General features: G+C 36.5%; 1 protein-coding gene and 1 long non-coding RNA gene across 2 annotated transcripts; one reads left to right on the plus strand and one right to left on the minus strand.

The window, feature by feature from the left end:
• Positions 1 to 6,793: 6,793 nt before the first annotated feature.
• Positions 6,794 to 9,807, minus strand: LOC126762620 (pupal cuticle protein Edg-78E-like). The gene is made up of 2 exons (XM_050479496.1): positions 9,743 to 9,807; positions 6,794 to 7,779 (listed from the first exon to the last, which is right to left on the minus strand). The coding sequence occupies exons 1-2, from the start codon at positions 9,752 to 9,754 to the stop codon at positions 7,441 to 7,443; spliced, it is 351 nt and encodes a 116-aa protein (XP_050335453.1). The 5' UTR covers positions 9,755 to 9,807; the 3' UTR covers positions 6,794 to 7,440.
• Positions 9,808 to 9,983: 176 nt separating this feature from the next.
• LOC126762624 (uncharacterized) lies at positions 9,984 to 10,709 on the plus strand. Its single transcript, XR_007667489.1, has 3 exons — positions 9,984 to 10,211; positions 10,276 to 10,406; positions 10,465 to 10,709. It is a non-coding gene; the product is annotated as an uncharacterized LOC126762624 (long non-coding RNA).
• The last annotated feature ends 13,297 nt before the right edge of the window (positions 10,710 to 24,006 follow it).

Raw genomic sequence — 24,006 nt, forward strand, 5'->3', positions numbered from 1 at the left:
CCGACAGGAGTAATGCTCTAAAATTCTACGAAATAACAGAAGGTTTCAAGACCGGAGCATACCCTTGTAGAACCCAAGGGGATGATCTAGTAACCGATGCCCAGAGCACATTAAAAATATGAACAAAAAGGGAGACCCCACAATCTGCGCCAACTCCCATGGGATAAGCCTCCTCAACATCGCATATAAGGTTCTATCGAGCGTATTGTGTGAAAGATTAAAGCTCACCGTCAACAAATACAAAGCTAATACGGCTGTGTAAGCTGACTTTGAGCAACACCAAAAGCTCCTTTAGGATCGGGAAGGACTTCTCCGAGCCGTTCGATACCAAACGAGGTTTCAGACAAGGCGACTACCTATCGTTCGATTTCTTAAACCTACTTCTGGAGAAAATAATTCGAGCTGCAGAACTACCGAGGAGGTACAATCTTCTATAAGAGTGTACAGTTGCTGGCGTATGCCGATGATGTTGATATCATTGGCCTTAACAACCGCGCCTTTAGTTCTGCTTTCTCCGAACGGATAAGGGAGCAAAGCAAATGGGTAGTGAACGAGGCCAAGACGAAATATCTCCTGTCATCAAACACACAGTCTTCGCACTCGTGACTTAGCTCCCACGTAATTGTTGACAGTGATAACTTCGAAGTCGTAGATAATTTCGCCTACCTTGGAATCAGTATTAACACCAACAACATTGTCAGCCTCGAAACCTAACGCAGAATAACTCTTGCCAATAGGTGCTATTTCGGACTGAGTAGGCAATTGAGAAGTGAAGTCCTCTCGAGACGAACAAAGAACAAACTCTACAAGACGCTCATCATCCCCGTCCTGGTATGATGCAGAGGCTTGGACGATGACAACATCTGATGTGTCGGCGGTACAAATTTTCGAGAGAAAGGTTCTGCGGAAGATGAATGATCTTTTGCACATTGGCAACGGCGTTATACAGCACTCGATGGAACAGTTTTGCGACGACATTGACATAGTTCAGGTAATGTCGTCCGAATAGACTCCAGCTCTGAAAGCTTTACCGCAGTACCCCCCGGGGCAAGCAGAGGAAGAAGAAGACCTTCACTCCTTTGGAAAGATCAGATAGAGAAGGCCCTGGCAAAACTTGGAATCGCCGATTGGCGCTAAACGGCGAAAAGAAAAAAACGACGTGCACGCTGCTGTAAACTCGGATATAACCGCGTAAGAAGACGAAGATTTTGAATATTTTAATACCTTCAATACTAGATATGTATGTATTTGGTGACTGTTTTCGGTTATCCTATTATTTCAGATATTTCAAAACAGTTAAAATTAGTTACGATTTCCCAATGGTCTTGAGGTCAGTTTTCGCTTTTTTGTTTGCTTTTTCATATTTTATTTATTACATTTTATTTATTGAATTTTTATGCGTCACTTGATAAATAAATAAGCAATGATAAATAAAAGAGTAAAGCCATAAAATTTGTAAATACTCCGATATCGATATGACGATAACTTGTTAATAAGCCGCTACTGGAGCTGGTGCTGGGACTGGAGCTGGTGTTGCGGCGCGACTGATGCGCTTCTTTGTAATATGTATGTGCCTGAATGTCTACATAATTTGCTAAAAATAAGAGAGCTATTAAAAACCAGATTACCGAAAAATAAAGAAGCTTAAATTTAGCCACAAACCAGCAACACGCACACTCATATTCACAAGCTTTTACACACAACACTGACCTACATTCATATGCCAAAAAGTCAATTGACGGCTGCCTTTGCATTACCATATGTATGTACATATGTGTGTATATTGTATGTAAGTAGATGGCCGAGTGCAGCGGGGAATGCAAAAAACGCGATGTATGTATGACTGCTTGTATAGAGCAGTCGGTGGCTGGAAGCTGGATTGCCTCCGCGTTGAGCGTTTAAACGACGCCAATAAAGGAGTTGTGTTTGCGGTTGAACTTGTCGTTGCGAAAGCGAAAACGAATGAGGGATATGAGGTAGGTTACGGTAATGACGATGGTAGTGCTGAAGAATGCGTCACTGAATGGACCTTCATCAAGAATGCCAACGTACATGCTGCGTGCGGTGCCTGTGCCGGCAGACAAACGCGTAAGTGGGTTTCTGCTTCATCCTTAATTGTTTTAGTTTCAGTCGGCTTAAAAAAAGAGTACAACAACAACATATATATTTAAAGGAGTCGAAAATTTCAGCAATGTGCTTGCTGTAATCAACACCATGTTTTCTTCTTTTCAACTTAAATTTTCATGTCATTTACATATTCTTCATCTACATATTCTCGGCTATAATTTATTTGATCTTTTAATATGCGAACATGCATATTTATATTTTTTATACTCTCGCAACATGTTCACCAGAGTCCAATAGTTATCAAGACAATTACAGAATTGTACAAATATCAAAGCAATCAGAATGACTAGACGTTTTGCATTCCGGATGTCTGTTTTTCCGTTCGTTTTGCCGGTATCTGAAGTAAATTTTGATACATGGTGCTCGTGTTGGTTGGCACTATGGGAGGTTGGTGCTGTAGATAGGCGAAATTGGACCATTGCCCAACTTCTTTAACAGAAAACCATAAGGTACTACCTAGAACCAAGTCCTAAATTAAGCTAAAAAACTTAAATTTATTAGATGTATTGCAATAGTAAGGGTCGTTTGTAGTTTCAAATTGCTTTGGATGACCCCCTTATAACGTGTGACAGTTTCAAAAAATCAATTTTTTTGGATACATCCCATCTTGAGCATACATAGAATGTGCTGGGAAAGTATTTTCGCGAAATTGAACGTAGTTGGAAAGTCGTTCGAGTGAAAAATTAAGATATTTAGAGCACGTGGCGTAAACACCTGAGTTTTAAATGTGTTTTCTCGAAAAAAAAACTTAAATTTTCGTCCATGATTTCTCAAAAACGGCTACAAATGTTGTCTTTAAAATCTTAATAATATATTCATCATATATGTAGTGAACGCCCGAACTAGAATTTTTTCCTAACATGAGTGTGATTTCGTTTTATAAAAGGACGATATTGGCATGGATTAACCAAACTCAATCTACTTAATGGAATGATTTTTGAACTTCCAGTTGACTTTAGTGGAAAAATTTTCATCGACATACCATGGTTTTGTGGTGAAAATGTATGGAATCCGCCCGTGCCTTACAATCAGCACAGGCTCTGATTTAACATCCATACATCTAATATTATGATTTTCTTCTCTCTTTTCTATAATATTGCCGAATATATTGGTTGCTGTACACGATATTTTAATGACAGTAAGTGATAATAGTATTATATCAGATACATGGTGTAACGGTTTGTTCAATCAACATCCATATATCCTTTATAATTATTTCCATCCTTATGGTTAATTCACCAACATATAAAAGTATTTTTCGTGATTTAAGCCTTGCAAATGGCGTTATTATGTAATAATCTGCTAAGCACGAACTTTTATCCGCCTTTCTTGCTTATTTTTATTATACCCTGAACAGATCGAATAGCAATTACCCGTCTGAAGAACAACAAAGCGGCGGGCCGATCTATTGCCGCCGAAGAACTGATAAGGAGCATGCATCAGCTTCTTTGTAAAATATGTTCGGACGAAAGCATGCCCAACGATTGGAGTTTAAGTGTGCTCTGCCCAATCCACAAAAAGGGAGACCCCACAATCTGCGCCAACTACCGTGGGATAAGTCTCCCAAACATCGCATATAAGGTTCTATCGAACATATTGTGTGAAAGATTAAAGCCCACTCTCAACAAATTGATCGGACCTTATCAGTGTGTCTTTTGGCCTGACCAACCAAATATTCACCAAGCGGTAAATCTTGGAAAAGACCCGGGAGAAGAAAATCGACACACACCACCTGTTCGTCGATTTCAAAGCTGCTTTTGACAGCACGAAAAGGAGCTACCTTTATGCCGCGATTTCTGAATTTGGTATCCCCGCAAAACTAATACGGCTGTGTAAACTGACGTTGAGCAACACCAAAAGCTCCGTCAGGATCGAGAAGGACCTCTCCGAGACGTTCGATACCAAACGAGGTTTCAGACAAGGCGACTCCCTATTGTGCGACTTCTTCAATCTGCTGCTGAAGAAAATAATTCGAGCTGCAGAACTTAATCTTCTATAAGAGTGTACAGCTGCTGGCGTATGCCGCTGATATTGAGATCATTGGCCTCAACACCCGCGACGTTAGTTCTGCTTTATGCAGGCTAGATAAAGAAGTAAAGAAGTAAAGCAAAAGGGTCTAGCTGTGAACGACCGACGATATTTAGCAAGACGAAATATCTCATGTCATCAAACAAACAGTCGTCGCACTCGCAACTGGGCTCCCACGTCACTGTTGACAGTCATAACTTCGAAGTTGTATATAATTTCGTGCATCTTGGAACCAGCATTAACAGCAACAACAATGTTAGCCTCGAAATCCAACGGAGAAAAACTTTTGCCAATAGGTGCTCAACAGGTGTTACGTTGGACTGAGTAGGCAAAAACCAAACTGTCTGTCTGTTGTCCCATAAATATTCGCACATTTCCTTGAAACTTGAAGCTGTTAGTGATCTCGCCGCACAAACTGGACTTAAAATTAATATAGCGAAGACAAAATTTATGCGCATCAACACAACCGAAACGCCAAACCTACAGATCGCTGGAACATGTCTCGAAGAAGTCGACGAGTTCTGCTATTTGATAGCATCATATCTAAAAACGGTGGATCAGCAGCCGATATACGAAACCGTATATCCAAAGGTCGCGCTGCCTTCGGAATGTTGGATAAAGTCTGGAGATCAACACATATATCCATACGTACGAAGCTAAAAATATTCGATTCAAGCGTGAAATCCGTTGTATTATATGGCTGCGAGACGTGGAATATTGCAGCGAATGTTTTACAATCGCTGCAATCCTTTTTTAATTGATGTCTTCGAAAAATTTTGCGGATATTCTGGCCTAACGTTATTAGCAATGCTAACCTCTGGACCGTAACCAAACAGCTACCGATCCATATCGAAATTCGACGTTGTAAATGGAAATGGATCGGTCACACTTTGCGAAAGCCTCACAACGACATTAGCAGAACAGCGCTAGATTGGAGTCCCCAAGGAAGCCGAAGAAGCGGGAGACCAGCCAACACCTGGAGACGGGAAGACGAAGCAGAAGCACAGAGAAGTGGTTATTCTTGGAAAGAAATTAAATTTATAGCTGTAAATAAAATGAATTATAATTTGTTTATTGAGGCCCTATGTTCCACCTAGGAACTACGGGAAAATACATATATATAGAGAAGAAAAACAGCGTAAATTAATTTTGCCACGAAGTTTTGTAAGAAAACGTCGGAGACCGTAAAAAATAAGTTTATACAAATGATCGGCATAACGAGCTGAGTCGTTTTAAACATGTCCTTCTGTCTGTCTGTATATACGCGAACTAGTCCCTTGGATCTGAAATTTTGCACACGACCTTTTCTCTCCAAAAAGCTGCTCATTTGTCGAAAGCACTGATATCGAACCACTATAGCATATAGCAGCCATACAAACTTAACTATCGGAATCAAGTTTTTGTAAGGAATTGTATTTGTGAACGGTATTATAGCTAGAATGCAAATGAATTAACCGTTTTTTCAAGTTTTGTTGTACAGTATAACATAAACTATCTTGTAGATCGGAGCGCGGCTTTAGCATCTCCAGCACATTTCATCTTCATACATATGTATGTATGTTGTCATTATTCCTTTTGTTCATAATATTGGCGTTTAAAAATTCTTTGGCATTTCAAACAAATTAAGCCTGTTATTGGCTTTTTTAGTTTATTCAATTTGTTTTCTGATTTCAGTGCTATCAATTCGCATGAAATGCGTGCCTTTCAATATTTAGCGCTCTTCTATGTTCTGCTGAACATTTTTTATGTGACTTTGCACAACTCGCTTGAATGCCATTTGCATATTAAACTTATTCTATGTCTAGCTGTTTCACAATTTTATGGTTGCGAAGAGTTCGCCATTTGTCGCCATTGTGTGATTTTCACTTACCGTTACTAAAATATATGGTTATGTCGCCAGTGTTCACCTGTTCTCAGAGCTCATCGCAACAAAGCTGAAAGTTCATTCGTGTTCACAAGCGCCATAGCGCACTACACGCTTCCCAGGCATATAATATTAGTGATGCTACTATATATGTATGGTTATGTTTATGTATATTAGGGTGGCCGCTATTACATAAGTTAATTTTTTGTTTTGCAAACGCAACTTGAAGCTCAGCTTTTGCCATAAAAAATGGATCCAACGTAAGTAAATTTTTTTTTTCGTTTTAAAGGGGCCCAAATCATATTTTTCCTACGCTTAAACATGAGTTCCTTTATTAACATCAACATTAATCTTTTTTTTTCATAAAAAACATAATCATCATAACAGTTCTTTAAAAGTTATACACAGTTAAAGTTATGCAATAAATGCGCTGAGAATTCATACAGTACCATGGCGTATGAGCAACACAGAATTAACCCGTATAAGACACTTAAAGGTCATTAAGACGTTTTTTGTAGAACGGAGCAGTTATATCATTATTTCTAAGTTGAAGATTTATTTTTTTTTTGGACAAACTAAATTTTTTTTATCAAAAAATCACATGCCATATAAATTGAAAATCAAGAGCTTGGTTTACGTTGAAATCTTTTTTTTAAGCCAAAAACTGAAGCTTCAAGTTGCGTTTGCAGCACAAAATCAACTTCGTAAATAATTGACACCCTAATGTTTATATGTGTATACACATATATCCATTCTAATAAAGTACACATTGAGTTTAAGTTTTTATATTTCCATTTTCTGTGAGGAAAACTTTGTTGCAATTTTATTCTAGATATGATGTCTTTAATACAATAGAGATATGTTTTTATATTTATTTGTGTATGCATATGTACGTATGTATGTATTTATGTATGTATGTATGCGTGTGTGTGTATATATATGTTGGTATGTGAAACTCGCTTAAATTAAACACGTTTTAGCGCTTCGTCAATGTCTCTTTGCTATTTAATTAATAGTACATATGAATATTGAAATTTACTGTTATGAAATAATGGCTCTTCACCTACATACAAATACAGACAGACGTGTGTGTGTGTGCATATATATGTACATATATACAGAACCACACTAGATAGAGTATGTAAAAAGGTAGTAGTGTAGCAACGGCGCAGCTCGGAAAGTGCATCCAATTGCTGCGCTTCAGAAAACTAGATTGACTAGGTAACTATTATTTAGATTTATTAAATAATTCAGCATTGCAATTTAGCTTCCAACTTGGCCATATCTACATACTAATCTAAACTTCACTTCACTTTACAACACTGCATTTGATTAACGGCAGTTCGCACATTTCGTGTAGTGTATTTATAGCGCCACTCGCTCTCTCTCTCTCTCTCACACACTAACTTCCACCAGCCGGCTTATGGGGCGGCGGGATGCGCTGCAATGTATTCCAAAGCGCGCACGATAGCTTCTGGAATTGGTGGTGGTGTGGGCAGATGTGCGCCGCTGGGTTGGAAACCATTCTCATCGGCTGTGTAGCTAATGGAGATTTTCTCGCCCTCCGGTGACACATATTCGTATTGACCGGCTACACCGACTGTGTTGCCAGCTTCCTGTTGCTGTATGCCATTGCTGGTTTCGAAGGCGTACGCGTAGTTACCTTCCGGATCGGCGACGTCGTTCTTGAAGCTCAGCACTTGCGCATCTTTGTCGATGTTATCGGCGCAGGCGTAGGCTACGAGTGCGGTAAGGAGCAGCTGCAAGTGAAAGAGTGTTTAAGCGTGTTAACAAAGTGAGCGGTAGAAATAATGCTTAAAAAAATAAATTGGGTTTAATTAAAGTGAATAATAGTAATTTTTATTATTTTTGAATTTTACTGTGAGCAAAAGTTTTATTTTGCAGATAACAGAACTCGTTCCCAAATTAAAAGAGCTCTCTGTCAAAGTAGAACAAATGAAGAATACTGATAATGATAGGATCAATGAATGCTATACTGAATTTATTTTAGATATATATGCAAAGTTTTAATTAAAAACCATTACTTGCAGCAAAAACAAAAAAAGGGTGGTAAATTGAAACTGACGAATAGAGCAGTAATGTTTTTTTGAGGCTCATTAGTTCCTTACCTAACACTATGTGAAAAATAGCAGTTATTTTAGTGTGAAGGTAGAACAATCGTTATATTTTTGAACTCTAAAATACTGGGAGATTGCTAAAGCTACTGCCTGCAATCATTTCTTTAACAAAAAATCTTTCCCATCACTTGACTGATGGCATTTTTTGGATTTTATCATCATTTGTCATTCTCTTGGAATAAAATTAAAGATTTCAAAATGATAGAAAAATCAATCGTAATAGTCGAAATAGAGCTTGCCAATCTAAAATCCTAATGATCCTAATAAAAAGGAACCGAGCTGCAGCAGTCCAAAGTAAAGCTCATTTTGAGGGCTTATTCTTCTTATAATGAGAAATGTATTTTGAAAATTGTTTCAAATACATGCACATCTATCTATTATATTTCATCTACGAATATTGTCATTAAAGATGACCGGAAATCGGTCCAAGTGTCACATGATTAATTCTTATTTCATTAACAATAGAAGTCGAATTATTTAATGCTTTAACTCCGACTCTGCTGATTTATAGAGTTTCAATAGCAAATACAACTTTCAAAATTTATTTTGAACTTGTTTTTTACACTGAGGAAAATTATGAGTTCATTGTATCTTTTTTTTAATTCGAATCCCGTTTTCTGTTTTTCTTAAACTGTAAATTAACAGCTGAAGTTTTTTGTTTTTGTTTGAAGTTATTATAGAGTATTCAGAAGAAATTTTTTATTAAATTAGTTTTTTAGGAATATCCGAATGTTTAAACGCTTTAATAAAATTATAAGTGCCAATTTCCGTTAGCAGAAAATATGTGATGAGGTAGTATAATTTGGAATTATTTGATTTTTTTATTTCAACTTGATTTTCCTCAGTGTAGTATCGGACACAAGTTAGAATGTTCGTTAAAACTGCTAATTTGAATAAGAAAGTGAAAACATTCCAATATGATATAACTAAAATTCGCACAAAATTATAAATTCAAATATTTTTTGATTATGAAACAACTAAAACTATTATTTGTTGCTGTACATTTCATTAAATATGTTTAACACATTAACATTAAACATAATTAAAAAAATTCAAAAAAATTTCAGTTCTCTAAAAACAAATTCAGTTTTAATTTAATTAATAAAAAATATTTTTATAAAATTATATTCCCTTTTTTGAAATATCAGACTTTCTTACAACAATTTCTTAAAGAACAAAATAAATAATAATACAAAATTTTTAATAATTTGAAAAAATTTATAAATTTTAAATATATTTATCAGTAAGAAAATTATTATTTTTTCTTAAAATATTAAATTATTTTTTTGCTATTCAAGATTTTAATTTTTTTATGTTTTTATTTAACAAAAACTATTTATGGAATTTTTTATAATATTTTTACTTTATAATTTCTTATTTCCAATATATTTTTTTTCACAAAAGAGAATATTTATCTCCACAGTATAAACAGGATAATTCCAACTTCACTATCAATTAATTTTCACTCGTTTTATTGGCTACGAACACTTGCACAGGCGTAAAATCACATTTTTTATTTCAGAAATAATGCAAGTTAATTCAAACTTGGCTAATTCTTTTCTAGCGAAACCAAATATTTACTCACAATCTTGAACATGTTGAAGTATTGTAAAGCGTTTGCTAACTGTTGACGGATTCACTGCAGCCAATGCTTTTTATATGAAACTAGCTAAACAAGCTAATGTCTTAGCCCCAATATGTTAGGCGAAGAGCATGGCCCAACTTAAGCAGCGCCAAAGTACTAACAAAAAGCTACAACAACAATGCACCCAACGCTGTACATAGCTTCCTCACTAGCAGGCGATTGGCAAAAGCGCGCTAGATGAAGCTGACGTCAAAAAATAAATAACAAAAGCAAATAAATATGAATGCGAATGTATGTGTTTGTTTTTGAAATAGTTGGAAATTATTAAAAACAAGCAAAAAAGCAAAAACAATTGCTATGAAAAATTTACGAATTAAAAGTCGCTGAAAACTGAACTCATTAAAAGTCGCTCTCAAGCTTTTAATATCGAATTTAACGCCTTAACCGAAGATGCTGTGCGCATATGTGTGTACGTATGCCTGATTATACTTATGTATATATGTAAAAGTACGTGATATTGTTTGCATACATAGACAGCGGATTTACCGGTGACGAGTTACGCTGCAATATTCAATCAACAACTTCTTCACATGAAAATTCCATTGGAAAAAAATTTCATGAAAGGCCTAAAAGCGAGTGAGCTAAGAAAAATAAGCTTATATATGTACTATATAAATATGTCCGTAGATACTTTTAAGAAAAATTAATTGTTCGATTTTCAGTTTCAAAGGCATTCAAGAGACCTTAATCCCGGCTCAGATGTACACCGACGCGTCTTTGGACTTACGCATGCGCAGCTCAAGCAACATTTCAACAACTCGCATATCACATGTAAAGCTAACAGACAATTCTATGACATTTTGGTTTCAAAAATTAAAAGTACAACTTGTATAAATATAAAAAAATTTAATAAATTTCAGAGCATTAACTAATAAAGATTAGTGGGGCTGCTTCTTAGCAACTGACATTTGATGGTTATCAATTTATTGCGGTGGCAAGCGTTATTATGATTAATTTATGATTAGCTTATTTATAGGTAGGTGTGTGTACGTATATATCACACAGATGATGGTTAAGAGTTCGCAAACAAGTGTTTGCGCTAAGCTAGCATTAAGATTACTATGTACAGTAGTGCTGTAAATTTCCAAACAGAAACTTAGAGAAATAAAACTGTTTATATATTATACTATATACTTCAACTTATATGGTTAGAGGTTTCATATAGGCTCATAAAGTTATAAGTTATAACGAACTGAAAACATAGCATTGAGAATTTTAATTGTGTAAACTCATTTTTGTAAAACGATATTTTTTATAAAATTGAAAATCGCACACATTAACATAACATTCCAAAAACTCTCCCAATATCATGAAGTTAACTTCCAATGGTCCTCAATTTGCCAAGCAATCGAACATTTAACAAATTCCAAATCCAAAACTAATAGGCCAATTAGCGTTTAATTGACAATAAATGGATGGTAAATGACCCACGCAACCATGTTAGCGGAGCTAAACGGGAGAAGTGCTAGAAGAGCGCGAAATCAAAATACCATAATTAAATGAATGACGAAAAACCATAATCTGTTTTTATACTACAGGCTCCTTTGCCATTATATTAAATAGTTGCAAGATTCTCCTTCTTTTTTGGCCTGTACAAGCAGCAGTCAATACTAGCAAACATTGACATGAAAAGTTAATTTTGCTGCTTAAGCCTAAGTGTAGGCGTTTTAATTAGCCAATTGTTCAACAAATCTACACTGTTCATTTATTATTTATATTATTAGTTACAACCATCAAAATTTTATATTTCTTTCTTAAAAAACATTTTTTTCTGTAAATAGATAGTAAATGGAATAGTTGGTAGTGAACGAGGGCAAGACAAAATATCTTCAGTCATCGCCCTCGTGACTAGACCTCAATGTTGACAGTCATAACTTCGAAGTCGTAGATAATTTCGTCTATCTTGGAACCAGTATCAACACCAACAACAACGTCAGCCTCGAAATTCAACGCAGAATAACTTTTGCCAACAGTTGCTACTTTGGACTGAGTAGGCAATTGAGAAGTAAAGTCCTCTCTCAACGAACAAAAACCAAACTCTATAAAACGCAGTACCCTTCGGGGAAAGCAGAGGAAGAGGAGACCTCCACTCGGTTGGAAAGACCAGGAAGGACCTGGCTTCGCTTGGAATCTCCAATTGGCGCTACATTGCGAAAAGAAGAAACGACTGGCGCGCTGATGTTAAGTCGGCTATAATCGCGTAAGCGGTGTCTACGCCAGTACAGAAGAAAAGAATAGTAACCTAACCCAGCAAAGTGCACAATTGACCAAAAGTCGCGGTGCATTCCTTATCTTTCAATCTAAACCCAGCCTAATAGTACGTGATAAAAACTTGTTTCATTAAATTTTATTATATTTATATTAAGTCTACATTGTATTTAACTATCTTAATGTGTTAAATACTTGTGATCAGGCTCAAGGTCAATACTATTTCTTACTGGATCTCGTTATAGATGTCGGACTAGCTGGCAGATGAAATGTCACTTTTTCGGCAGGTTATATCAGGCTATTTCTTCCCTATAGAAAGCGATGATAATAAGGAAGGTTTAGTACACATATTAATCGCTGGTTATGAAGGTGTACCAGGTTCAGCAAAATTATTCTTCTTTTGCAACCCTCATTCAGAAAACAGCTTTAAATTCATATTCTAAAGTCTCACAAAATAAACGTAAGTTTGAAATTAAATAGAGAGTTTTTAGTCTTTTGAATGTATTTTTTTTATAGAATCATAAAGTACATAGGATAGGGTTATTTTGAAATAAGACATTGAGTAAATGACCCATATAACTTTCCATAAACAAACGATTTTAAATAATCCGACGAAAAGAAATCTAATTAAAAGAAATCTCATTTTCAAAAAGTATGGTCCAATTTCCAGTAATTGTTTGTCGCAAGAAAGTGTTTTTGATTGGTACAATTATTCAAAGAGGGTCGAGAACACGTTGACGACGAACCACGTCCAGGATGGCCATCAACATCAACTGATGATCAACACGTCAATAAAATAAAGAAATTGGTGCTTGACAATCGACGAATAACAGTCAGAGATTTGGCTGGCATCGTTGGAATATCGGAAGGATCAGTGAAAACCGTTTTGAAAGATCATTTGGGCCTAAGAAAAGTGAAAAACACTAAATTTTTACGAAAAAGTCAGCGTCTCGTCAACATCTGTGAAATAATGCTTGCTGTCTACCAGGATGTCATGAAACGTATTATTAATGGTGATGAGTTTTGGATTTATGCTTACGACCTGGAACAGACGATCAATGGGCCAAATATCGAATTTTTATTGAGCCAAAGCCGAAAAAACACGCCAAAGCAAGTCAAAAATCAGGGTTATTTTGACAGTTTTGTACGATTATCGAGGTGTCGAATTCCTTCCGACAAGCCAAACTGTCAAAAAGAAATATTATTTGAGTGTTATGTGTCGTTAGCGTGAAACTATTCGTAAAAAGAGGCCGTAGTTATGGGCCCCTCCGGGGAAACCAGTTTGAGTCAATTGAAGTCATTATATGTGAATCGCTACGCGCATTGAAGGCTATTCCGGAAATTACTTTAACATCTCTGACGAGAATTGGCAAAACGTTAGCACAAGTGCGAAGAGAGATTACTTTGAGGGGGACGACATATATTTTGAAGAATAAATTAAAAACTCATGAGCAAAGTATTACTATTTTCTTCATATAGTAGTAAGGATACAACCCATACCGTACTCCTCTCCTCATATTTAGCTATACTTGTATTTTAAAATGTATTTTTCCCAAATAACCACATACGCTTTGCGTTAGCATGTATTTTAAGCAAATGGGTCAACCAACTAATTGGTCTCAATCAGAGATCATAAATTGAATCTACATTAATTGCCTTTATTTTGAACATTACTGTATTGCCTATATATGTATAGTATGTGCTTGTGTTTGTTAAGTAAGTTAGCTCTGTTATGGAATAACATCAGTTTGTTGTGCAAAGTAACTGAAATTCTTGAACGTGCAAATCTGCTTTATAAATCTCACTGTTGATCATTTACTAAAGATATCTTCACAACAAACAAAAAGACTTGCGCAAAAGCGTATACATTTTAATACACTCTCATATTTAAATAAAAAGTTGTAAGACAAAAAACCAGGAGTTTTACGAGTTGAAAATGAAAGTAAATCCATAAATCGTCTCAGTTGATGGTAATTATTTTCAAAATAAGTAATTAAGTATTTCACTCATTCCAGAAGAAACTGGATCATCTGATTTACTTGCTGCGACACACATGCACATATATTTTATGCATGTGAATTTATGCAATAACCCATTTTATTATTGAACAAAATTGTCAAATTTATAGAGCAGCTTTTGTACAGTTGAGACTCTTGTGTGCAACTATTAAAGATAATAGCGTGAACGGGAACATCAATTTGGGACTCGTAACTTATTCACTTTATCATAATTTATTGCATATTTCTAAGTCGTGCTGTGTTTTATTCTGTATTGCATTGTTTCTTGTGAGCATTGGACATTGCGCAATTTATTTTCTGGCGTCTAATAATGTCCATAATACTAATAATTAGCAAAATTATGTATGAAACTAGTTTGAAATTTCTAATCCATATTTAAACAAATAAGGAAGAGATAAGTTAGGGTGTAGCTGAAAATTTTTTACTCTCGCAATTTACGTGGCCCAAAGGCGGTGTTATACTATTCTCAGGTGTTGACTAAACTTTAAATTAAATAAAAAATATTTCGAAAGTATTTAAAGTAGTAGAGATGATATATTAATTACTTCACTTTGCCTCTTCTCCGAGATATTATATTAACATCATTGCAATGAGATACTGCCATCGAATGTACAATATAAAAATCCTTATAATAGGTATATGGAGGCTAGGAGTAGTATTCACTCCTTTTGATGGCCAAAGGATATACTATTATTAGAAAGAGACGCCATTTCCGGAGAGCCCTCGGAAAAAAGATGCGCCCGCGCAGGCAGAATAACACTTTACAGGATCATCTAAAGCGAAAAAATACGTGTTTTAGCTAAAGCCTCATCTTAGAACTTGGACGAAAGAAAAAAACTGAAAATTAGATTTTTGCTGGACATTTTTACAAAAAATTAATATTTTTGTGAAAATTTCGCAACATTTCTTTTTCAAATAGTTGTAATCGAAAAAGAATACTTCGACCAAGTCGTTAAGACTTATATTTCAAAGACCTGTGTAAAATTTCATGAAGACCGGTTGAGTAGTGCTCGAGAAATTTTGCCAACCAACTTCAAAAACACAGTTTCGAGAAAAGCGCGCCCAAGTTCTCAAGGCTGTATCTACGAAACTATTACTCGAATCAACTTGAAAAAAAATATTCTAGAAATGTTGTGGAATTTAATAAGATAACCCCTTAACATAAACCACATATTGATCGATATATGTATAGGGTATAAGGTCAACCTGGAGTTCGAAAATCTTTTTAAGCGGTATATGCAGGCAAGGGGAGCTTCGACCCAATTTTACCCTTTTTAGCATAAGGTCACACTATTAACAAGAAAGATTTTAAAGAAATTTACATAAATTTCAAATTAGATATCAATTAATAACACTGAAGTCAACATATACCATACTGAGGGTTTGAAAAGTTATAGTCCGATTGCAACAATTTTTAGACATAAGATGCCATACTCCATAGACACTGTTTTTAGAGACTCTTCTTCACATATCTTTCTCGGTACTTGATTTCTATAATGTAAAGTAAAAGGATCATGTAGAATTTAAAATTGTGAACCTTGGGAAGTAGGCGTATTTGTTTTCTGATTTCACACTTTTTCTTAATATAACTACTAATGTCACTGAATTCGGTAGAAATTCATCTATTAGTTCCTGAAAAATATGTTCTCACCTAACGATGGAGAGACCAAGCCAGTTGTCCAATTTTGATATTGGTTTCTATGAAGCCTACTTGTGCCATCTTTGGATTTAATTTGTCTGAAACAAAACCGTTATGTGGGGAGTGGATGGGCTTATCATCCGATTTCACCTATTTTCGTTCTGTCATAGAAGGTGCTCAAAAAATTGGTTTTGTGCAAATTTGGCTAAAAAACTTAAACCTTTTAGGATTCGGAACGAGGAACAGTTTTTAAATATTTTCACTCTTCCCTAATAAAATTGATTGTAACAAACTATTGTTTTGTAACTTTATTTGCAAGGAAATTTATACCATCTACAATACATATCTTTTTATGACGCTAAGGAACACGTACACCAAGTTTCAAAGAAATATGTTAATTTTTACACAAATTACAACTGGCAGGAACCAACAAACAGTTCGATGGACATACAGACAGTCACCCGAATTTTAACTCACTCATCAATCTGATCATTTATATACCATACATGATGCAAACAATGGTGAACAAAACTATTATACTCTGTAGTAACATGTTGCGACAATATAAAAATTATTTTCAGCACCATCCCACAAAACAAGCTCGCGTCCTGGCTACTGGTTCTTCTACCACAGCTTTTCATATTAAAGTTTGCTACTTTCTAACTATAGCAGTTTTTCGATTATTTTCATAGTCTCGGCAATGGTAACAATAAATGCTGAAAGCCCCTTTTCACTTTCAAAATCGTTACTCGAATTAAATTTGCTCATATTAATCTATACACTCAATGTACTGAAAAATATTTATAATAAATTATTTTAAATTGTATGTGGTGTCAATTTAATAATAATCAGTGCAGTGTTTGCTTTCGGTTATAAACAATTTAGTGCGGAGTTGAAGAAAATGGTATTGCGGTGATTGCTTTAGATAAGTGGCGCAAAAGGGGAAATGAATTTCTCAAAAAAGTTAATATTTCGATAATGTATTTTTATTATTATATTTCATAAACGTCCACTGTTGAGACGAATAGAAGTGCTTCTCCTCTTGCTGTTTGAACCAATTCAGCCAAAAACTGTTCACGAACGCATTCGTAGAAATCCATGTCAATATCATCAATGTCAGCACTCATTCGAGAGGATCACATGAAAGCGTACCATCCATCAACTGATCATCTTCGGACAATGCGCTGGAAGTAAATTAGGCTCAACTGATTCAAACGACTTCTTCAATGGCACGCTGTCAACGTCCATTAATTTTCCTTTTTACAGATGAAAAACTCTTTACTACTGACTCCTCATTTGAAAAGTTTTAAATAAGCAAAACGAGAAAGTCTACGTAGAAACTTCCAAAGACGCAAAAAGTGTTATTCTAAGGGTTCAACGTGGTCAATAGTTTTTTAGTGGTTTTATTATTGTCCAGACAAGCACTATCCACAAGTATTATTTCGACTGCTTTCATGAAAATAATGTACTTATATTGGCCTTAGGGATAGGGGGATAGAATATAAACTCATAAGGACCCTCATGAATCGATTAACCTCCTGGTTGGCCGAAGGTATGACTGCCAACAATTTACGAGAAAGTCTCTGTATTTTTCCATGTCACCTTCTTGCATTCGAATTTGACAATTTGCGGCCGACTGAATTTTTAGTCTTACAGCATGAATGCGTACAAGACAATTTCCTGTAAAAATTCCGACGATGCAAAATGATATTTACTATATTTTAGCCCATGCTAAAAGTATGTATATCGCAGTCAGGCAGAGACCGGACGTCGACCAATGCCTGTTAAGCACATGTGAAGTCCATGGTTCAGTGCTAAAACGAAAGATGCCAATGGAGATCCAACTCGGTCTTCTTCCTTGCTCATTGGCTTTGCAGTTTCCAAAGTTTTCGCTATGACCAGGCACCCAAACGAGTCTGAAAAAATCCTTGACTATTTGACTTCAGCACAACGCTAGTATAGAGCTCAACGCTAGTATAGAGCGAAAACCGCGTTCGGCGTGAATGCTCAACCTCCTGAAAGAGCTGCACTTAAGAACAGTAAGTCTACCTTAATAGCATCCACTTCTGTCTGGAAACCACTTTAATAGTCCGGTAGTAGTTAGGCTTGACAGAAGGCTAATTAAAGAAGTTTCCTTTCCATATTTCTATCCAAGCTAAGCTTGATGGAGAACGCTTACAAAATATTCCCTCCGTCCTTAGTTAAGCTTGACGGAGAGCTACTTACAGAAGATTCCCCTCCAACTTTCTTTCCCAGCTTCGACTAATCCATGAAAAAACGTCTTTTCTCCAGCGACTTTCCCCGTCCACATATCCTTCATTGGAATGTGAGCGGAGAATCAGCCAACAGGAGTAGCCTCTACGACGCAGTGGTACATTTTTTCAAGAGTGCATTTGAAGGAGGAGAGAATTCTAGCGTGACTCTGCTTGGACGCTTTTATATATCCAGCTTCCCTGAGCCTTAAAGCGACCTTCGCAGCAAGGCACCTGCTTGCGATAATACAGAATGACTTTAAGTGGTGCTGTTGGTGTAGTCCATAGTGCATCGCAGATGTCGATGAAAGCCGCTTTTTGGACACTTTCAAGCTTCTTATCAATTGTTTCCTCTTCGAGCGCCCTCTAGAGTATACTTATTACTTATTTAGTTTTATTGAAACATTTCTAAATTGTTGGTGTTTAATGTGATTTAAGCCATGACATTGTAAGCTACAAAATGATTAGTAACTTAAGCAAGAGTGATGGTTTTTCAGCTTAACCTCGTCATTTTAATTAATTTATTGGTTTACTGTTAATTATCTGTAGGTATGTACATACATATGTATACATATAATTATAGATTTGGCGAAAATCTTCAACCAAATAGCGAGAATACTAGTCGGCCTACAAGATAATGCCAATTTTTTACGAACTTGCTAAACAAGATTTCCAAAGAATTTAAATAATTAAGCGAATTCTTGCGTTTTTTCGTTGTTTTATTAGCACATCTAGAACAGTTGAAGCATATCGCTCGCTGTGGCCAACAACAAAATTATTTATGCGTGCGTGCATATTTGGGAATTTTTTTTGGCTAACGACAAATAGCACGTTTCACTCTTAAATGGCGCTGAGAAATTAACACAATATTTATTGTATTACTATACTATTTGCGATTAGCTAAATAGCCCAACCAAATAGAAAATTATTTTAAATATTTAATTAATATTTAATCAATATTGAATTTTCAGTATGTACTTATAAATTCTAATACCATGTTGCTAATACATATTTGGGTATAGAGTTGTGTTATCAGACGTTAATTAAATTGGCTTGGATATACGAGTACTTCCGCCTAAGAGACTTTTCGAAGTCTTCTAAGGAGTACTATCAAAGAAACTGAGCACTGTAACGAGTACCTTATGAGCTCGGCTTATTGGCTAGAACATAATTTTGAATAGTCGGATTGTATTATCTGCATCTATGCATCTGCATGCCGGGTGCCATGCGCACGTACCTAAGGCTGAATGGAATTATTCCACTCTCGGGCTACTACTTAGGGATAGTACAATCAAGTGCTACCCCGACGGCTCAAAAACGTCGTAGGAAAGGAGTCGCAGGACCACGCATCAAACTCTCCATACCCATGGAAAGTTTTCCAAGCATTTTACAAGCAGAAGTCTTTGCCATAAGTCGGTACGTAGAGCTAAATCTCCAACGAAACTATCTTAACAAACATATAACCATTAAACCATGCGGATTAAAGTTCCGCGCTTCGTCTTTCGATACTTCCCCCTACTATAAAAAAAAAAACATATAACCATACTTCACGCAGCACTTAAAACAATCTCTGCCTACGAGATCAAATCGCTACGAGATTGGTGCATTAGTGTAGAGAGCGGCTGAATAGTCTATCGGAGCATAACCAACTGACTGAATCCGTCATCGCGATGGGTCCTCATACCATAAAGGAGATACTCCGCAAGGAATAAGGAATGCACAAAGAGATGTACTGGCAGCAACGCCAAAGCATACACTATGTCAAGTTGCTAATGTGGGGTTACAACCACAGAAAGTTTAAATATGTAATCAATCTCACTAGGGACAAGCTCAGACTAATTGTCGCAGCCTAGCTTCGTATGTTATAGCCGGTTCCGCGACAGGGAGCCTGAACCTCTAGAACACCTGCTAATTTACTGCACAGCAGTCTGAAGACGGGCCCTTGGATCCATGTTTCCAAATAGGGATCACATCGCCTCGCTAGCACCTAGCAGTATGTTGGAATTTATCAATATGCTGGTGCTAGGTGGGTCGTTGTGACTTAGGAGAGGGTACAATAGACCTAAGGTCGCGGTGCAATCCTCATCTATTTATCTTATATTATCTTATGAAAGCTATATACCATAGTGGTCCGCTCTAACAACATCATTTGTAGATTATAGCGTTGACTTGGGCAATGACTATGTGAAATTTCATGAAGATATTTTGTCAAATAAAAGAGTTGTGCATAGAAGATATGTTTTTGATTTAATTTTAGACTTGTTCGCATATTTACAGATTGATGAACAGAGAAATGGCCATGTCAAAATGTACCCAGCTCGTTGCCTTCTGGGTGTTAGAAACTTCATGACAAACTTAATAATATAGTAGCGGACAAAAAAGAGAAATGTGTGATTATTTGATTTTATTTAAAAATGTGGACTTATATAAAAAAAATGTTCATGAAACTTGGTTTATATACATAAGTATTCGAAACAAAAATAAATAACTTAGTTCAAAATAAATATTTCCATTTTTTATTAGAAGCCGAAATAAAATATTTCCGATATTTCAATTTCTACTATGACACTTATAAAAAATGTTCTCAAAACTAAACGCGATACAATAAAAACTCAATTTTTTTTTAAATTAGTAATAATAATAGAGACTTCAAAATGTCTTGATTTAATATTTCATGGCCCCACTGTAAAATTTGTGCTGGTATACCGTTGTACAAAATATCTTCAATTATTAGGTCAAGTTCTGACAAAGTTCTTGCCAAAGGTTTCTATGGGGTTTATATCAGGACTGTTCCCAGGCCAGTCCAGTGATAAAACACCCAATTCTGCTAAATATTTTTTATCTGAAAAAAAAAAATTAAAATGTGTATTAACCATGTCTTTGTAAAAATGAAATGTTATTAAGGTTGTTTAATATAAAAAATGTTACTTACCGATTTGGCTCAATGGCATGGCGCAGAAACAACCTGAAAAATTATGTTGTCCATAGGAAAAGTACTATTCAATTGAAGATCTGTAAGATCTGTTCGTATTTAATGGCGTTAATATTTCCATAAATCAAGGCCAAATGTCCAACACCATGATAGGAAAAACATCTCCAGATCATCCGACTCCCCCCCGACCTGACGGTACGTTTGACACACTCATTACTGAAACGTTCAACAACTCTTCTGCGATCGTACGACATACGGTCTGAACCGAAGATGTTAATTTTGGACTCATCTGAAAATATGACTTTTCTCCAATCTTCTTTGGTCCAGGTCTTGTGCAGTTTCACCTATTGGAGGCGTTTTGTCGCATTTTTACCGTCAATAGTGGTTTTTTGGCAGGTCGACAGGCAGTTAGTCCGGCTTCGTTGGAGGCGCCGTCGTACTGTTCGCGTACTGATTTCGGTTCCATTTAATTCCTGAATTTCGCTTCTGATGTCTTCAGCCGTTTTAAATCTGTTCTGAATGCTAATCCGCTTAATATGGTGGTCATGCTTGGTAGTAGTCTTTTTCGGGCGTCTGGAACCCGTTTTGCGTTTTAAAGACTTAGTCTTCGCATATTTCTGAAGGAAAGCACCGACAATAGTTTTGCTAAAATTTATGTTACCACTAATTTCACGGAGGGAACACTTCTCCAGCCTGCTGAATGGCAGTGAACGCACAACACCAGGAGAAGGAGAACCCGATTCCCAAATCGATGACGATGGAGCAAACGTTCCATTACCCGACCATGAAGAAGTTCGAATAGCAATTGCCCGCCTCAAGAACAACAAAGCGGCAGGGGCCGACGGACTGCCGGCCGAGCTATTCAAACACGGCGGCGAAGAACTAATAGGGGACCAAGCATCAGCTTCTTTGTAAAATATGGTCGGACGAAAGCATGCCCAACGATTGGAATTCAAGTGTGTTATGCCCAATACATAAAAAAGGAGACCCCACAATCTGCGCCAACTACCGTGGGATCAGCCTCCTCAACATCGTATATAAGGTTCTATCGAGCGTATTGTGTGAAAGATTAAAGCCCACCGTCAACAAACTGATTGGACCTTATCAGTGTGGCTTCAGACCTGGAAAATCAACAACCGACCAGATATTCACCATGCGCCAAATCTTGGAAAAGACGCGTGAAAGGAGAATCGACATTCACCACCTCTTCGTCGATTTCAAAGCTGCTTTCGACAGCACGAAAAGGAGCTGCCTCTATGCCGCGATGTCTGAATTTGGTATCCCCGCAAAACTAATACGGCTGTGTAAACTGACTTTGAACAAACGAAAAGCTCCGTCAGGATCGGGAAGGACCTCTCCGAGCCGTTCGATACCAAACGAGGTTTCAGACAAGGCGACGATATTGATATCATCGGCCTCAACACCCACACCGTTAGTTCTGCTTTCTCCAGGCTGGACAAGGAAGCACAGAAAATGGGTCTGGTAGTGAACGAGGGCAAAACGAAATGTCTCCTGTCATCAAACAAACAGTCGTCGCACTCGCGACTTGGCTCTCACGTCACTGTTGACAGTCATAACTTTGAAGTTGTAGATAATTTCGTCTATTTAGGAACCAGCATTAACACCACCAATGATGTCAGCCTGGAAATCCAACGCAGGATTGCTCTTGCCAACAGGTGCTACTTCGGACTGAGTAGGCAATTGAAAAGTAAAGTCCTCTCTCGACGAACAAAAGCTAAACTGTATAAGTCGCTCATAATTCCCGTCCTGCTATATGGTGCAGAGGCTTGGGCGATGACAGCAACCGATGAGACGACGTTACGAGTTTTCGAGAGAAAAATTCTGCGAAAGATTTATGGTCCTTTGCGCATTGGCCACGGCGAATATCGCATTCGATGGAACGATGAGCTGTACGAGATATATGACGACATTGATATAGTTCAGCGAATTAAAAGACAGCGGCTACGCTGGCTAGGTCATGTTGTCCGGATGGATGAAAACACTCCAGCTCTGAAAGTATTCGACGCAGTACCCGCCGGGGGAAGCAGAGGAAGAGGAAGACCTCCACTCCGTTGGAAGGACCAAGTGGAGAAGGACCTGGCTTCGCTTGGAATATCCTATTGGCGCCACGTAGCGAAAAGAAGAAACGACTAGCGCGCTGTTGTTAACTCGGCTATAATCGCGTAAGCGGTGTCTACGCCAATTAAGAAGAAGAAGAATTTCGCGTGTACTCAAGTTTTGTGATCGCAAAATCAAAATTGTGCCTTAATCAACTTCAGTCGGTTTTGGACTTTTTCCACATTTCAATTTATTTGCAGCCATATGTATACTCAGGAATATAAATAAAAGCGTTTTATTGTGAGTGAGGTTAATTTTGTAATTCGTCTTTGACATTTCTAAAACCATTGGGGGGAGATTTATTACATTATTTTAACGGAAGAGCAGATTGACCTATTGTATATATAAATGGTGCTCGGATTCCACACAAAACTTATTTACTTAGATACTTAGAAAGTACATCGATCTGCGACTTACGTTGAAGGACAAATCAAAGCAAAGCAGCTGCAATTTAGTACGATTAAGACAGACAAAATGTATTGGTTTCTTGATATGAAGTCGGTATTCAGTCTTGACAATAAAATGCGAGTTTGTGTAAAATATAAAGTTGGCTTCAAAATTAAATATAGAAATTATGCAACTCTACTAGTCAAAGACACTAAAAATAGTTCTAAATACGCTAGGATTATTAACAAATAAAATGAAAATGTGCATAAAGATCTTCAAATCGCTCTCTGAAAGATGAAGCAAGTAAACTGAGTAATAAATAACTAAACTTTAAGCTTTCCTTTAGAGGTCACAGTAATATAGTTACAGTATGTCTACTAGATGTGAGTAAAAAAGCTCGATGACTTCAAAGCTATCATGCCCAAAATTTATATATTTTAGGAACTAAGAATGCCCATGAGAAATCATATATAATTATGAAATAATACTTTACATTTATTGTTGCTATTTATAATTATTTGAATTGGGCGTAGAGAAGAAAATATTTCCTCCTTACAGTCTTTGATTATTTTTAACTTAAATCGTCACCATAAATAAAATCTGTCATTAATCTGCATGAACTTGAATTAGAAATTGCCAAGATAAGCAAT

Source organism: Bactrocera neohumeralis, chromosome 6 (genome assembly GCF_024586455.1).
Source record: "Bactrocera neohumeralis isolate Rockhampton chromosome 6, APGP_CSIRO_Bneo_wtdbg2-racon-allhic-juicebox.fasta_v2, whole genome shotgun sequence".
Lineage (NCBI taxonomy): Eukaryota > Metazoa > Arthropoda > Insecta > Diptera > Tephritidae > Bactrocera > Bactrocera neohumeralis.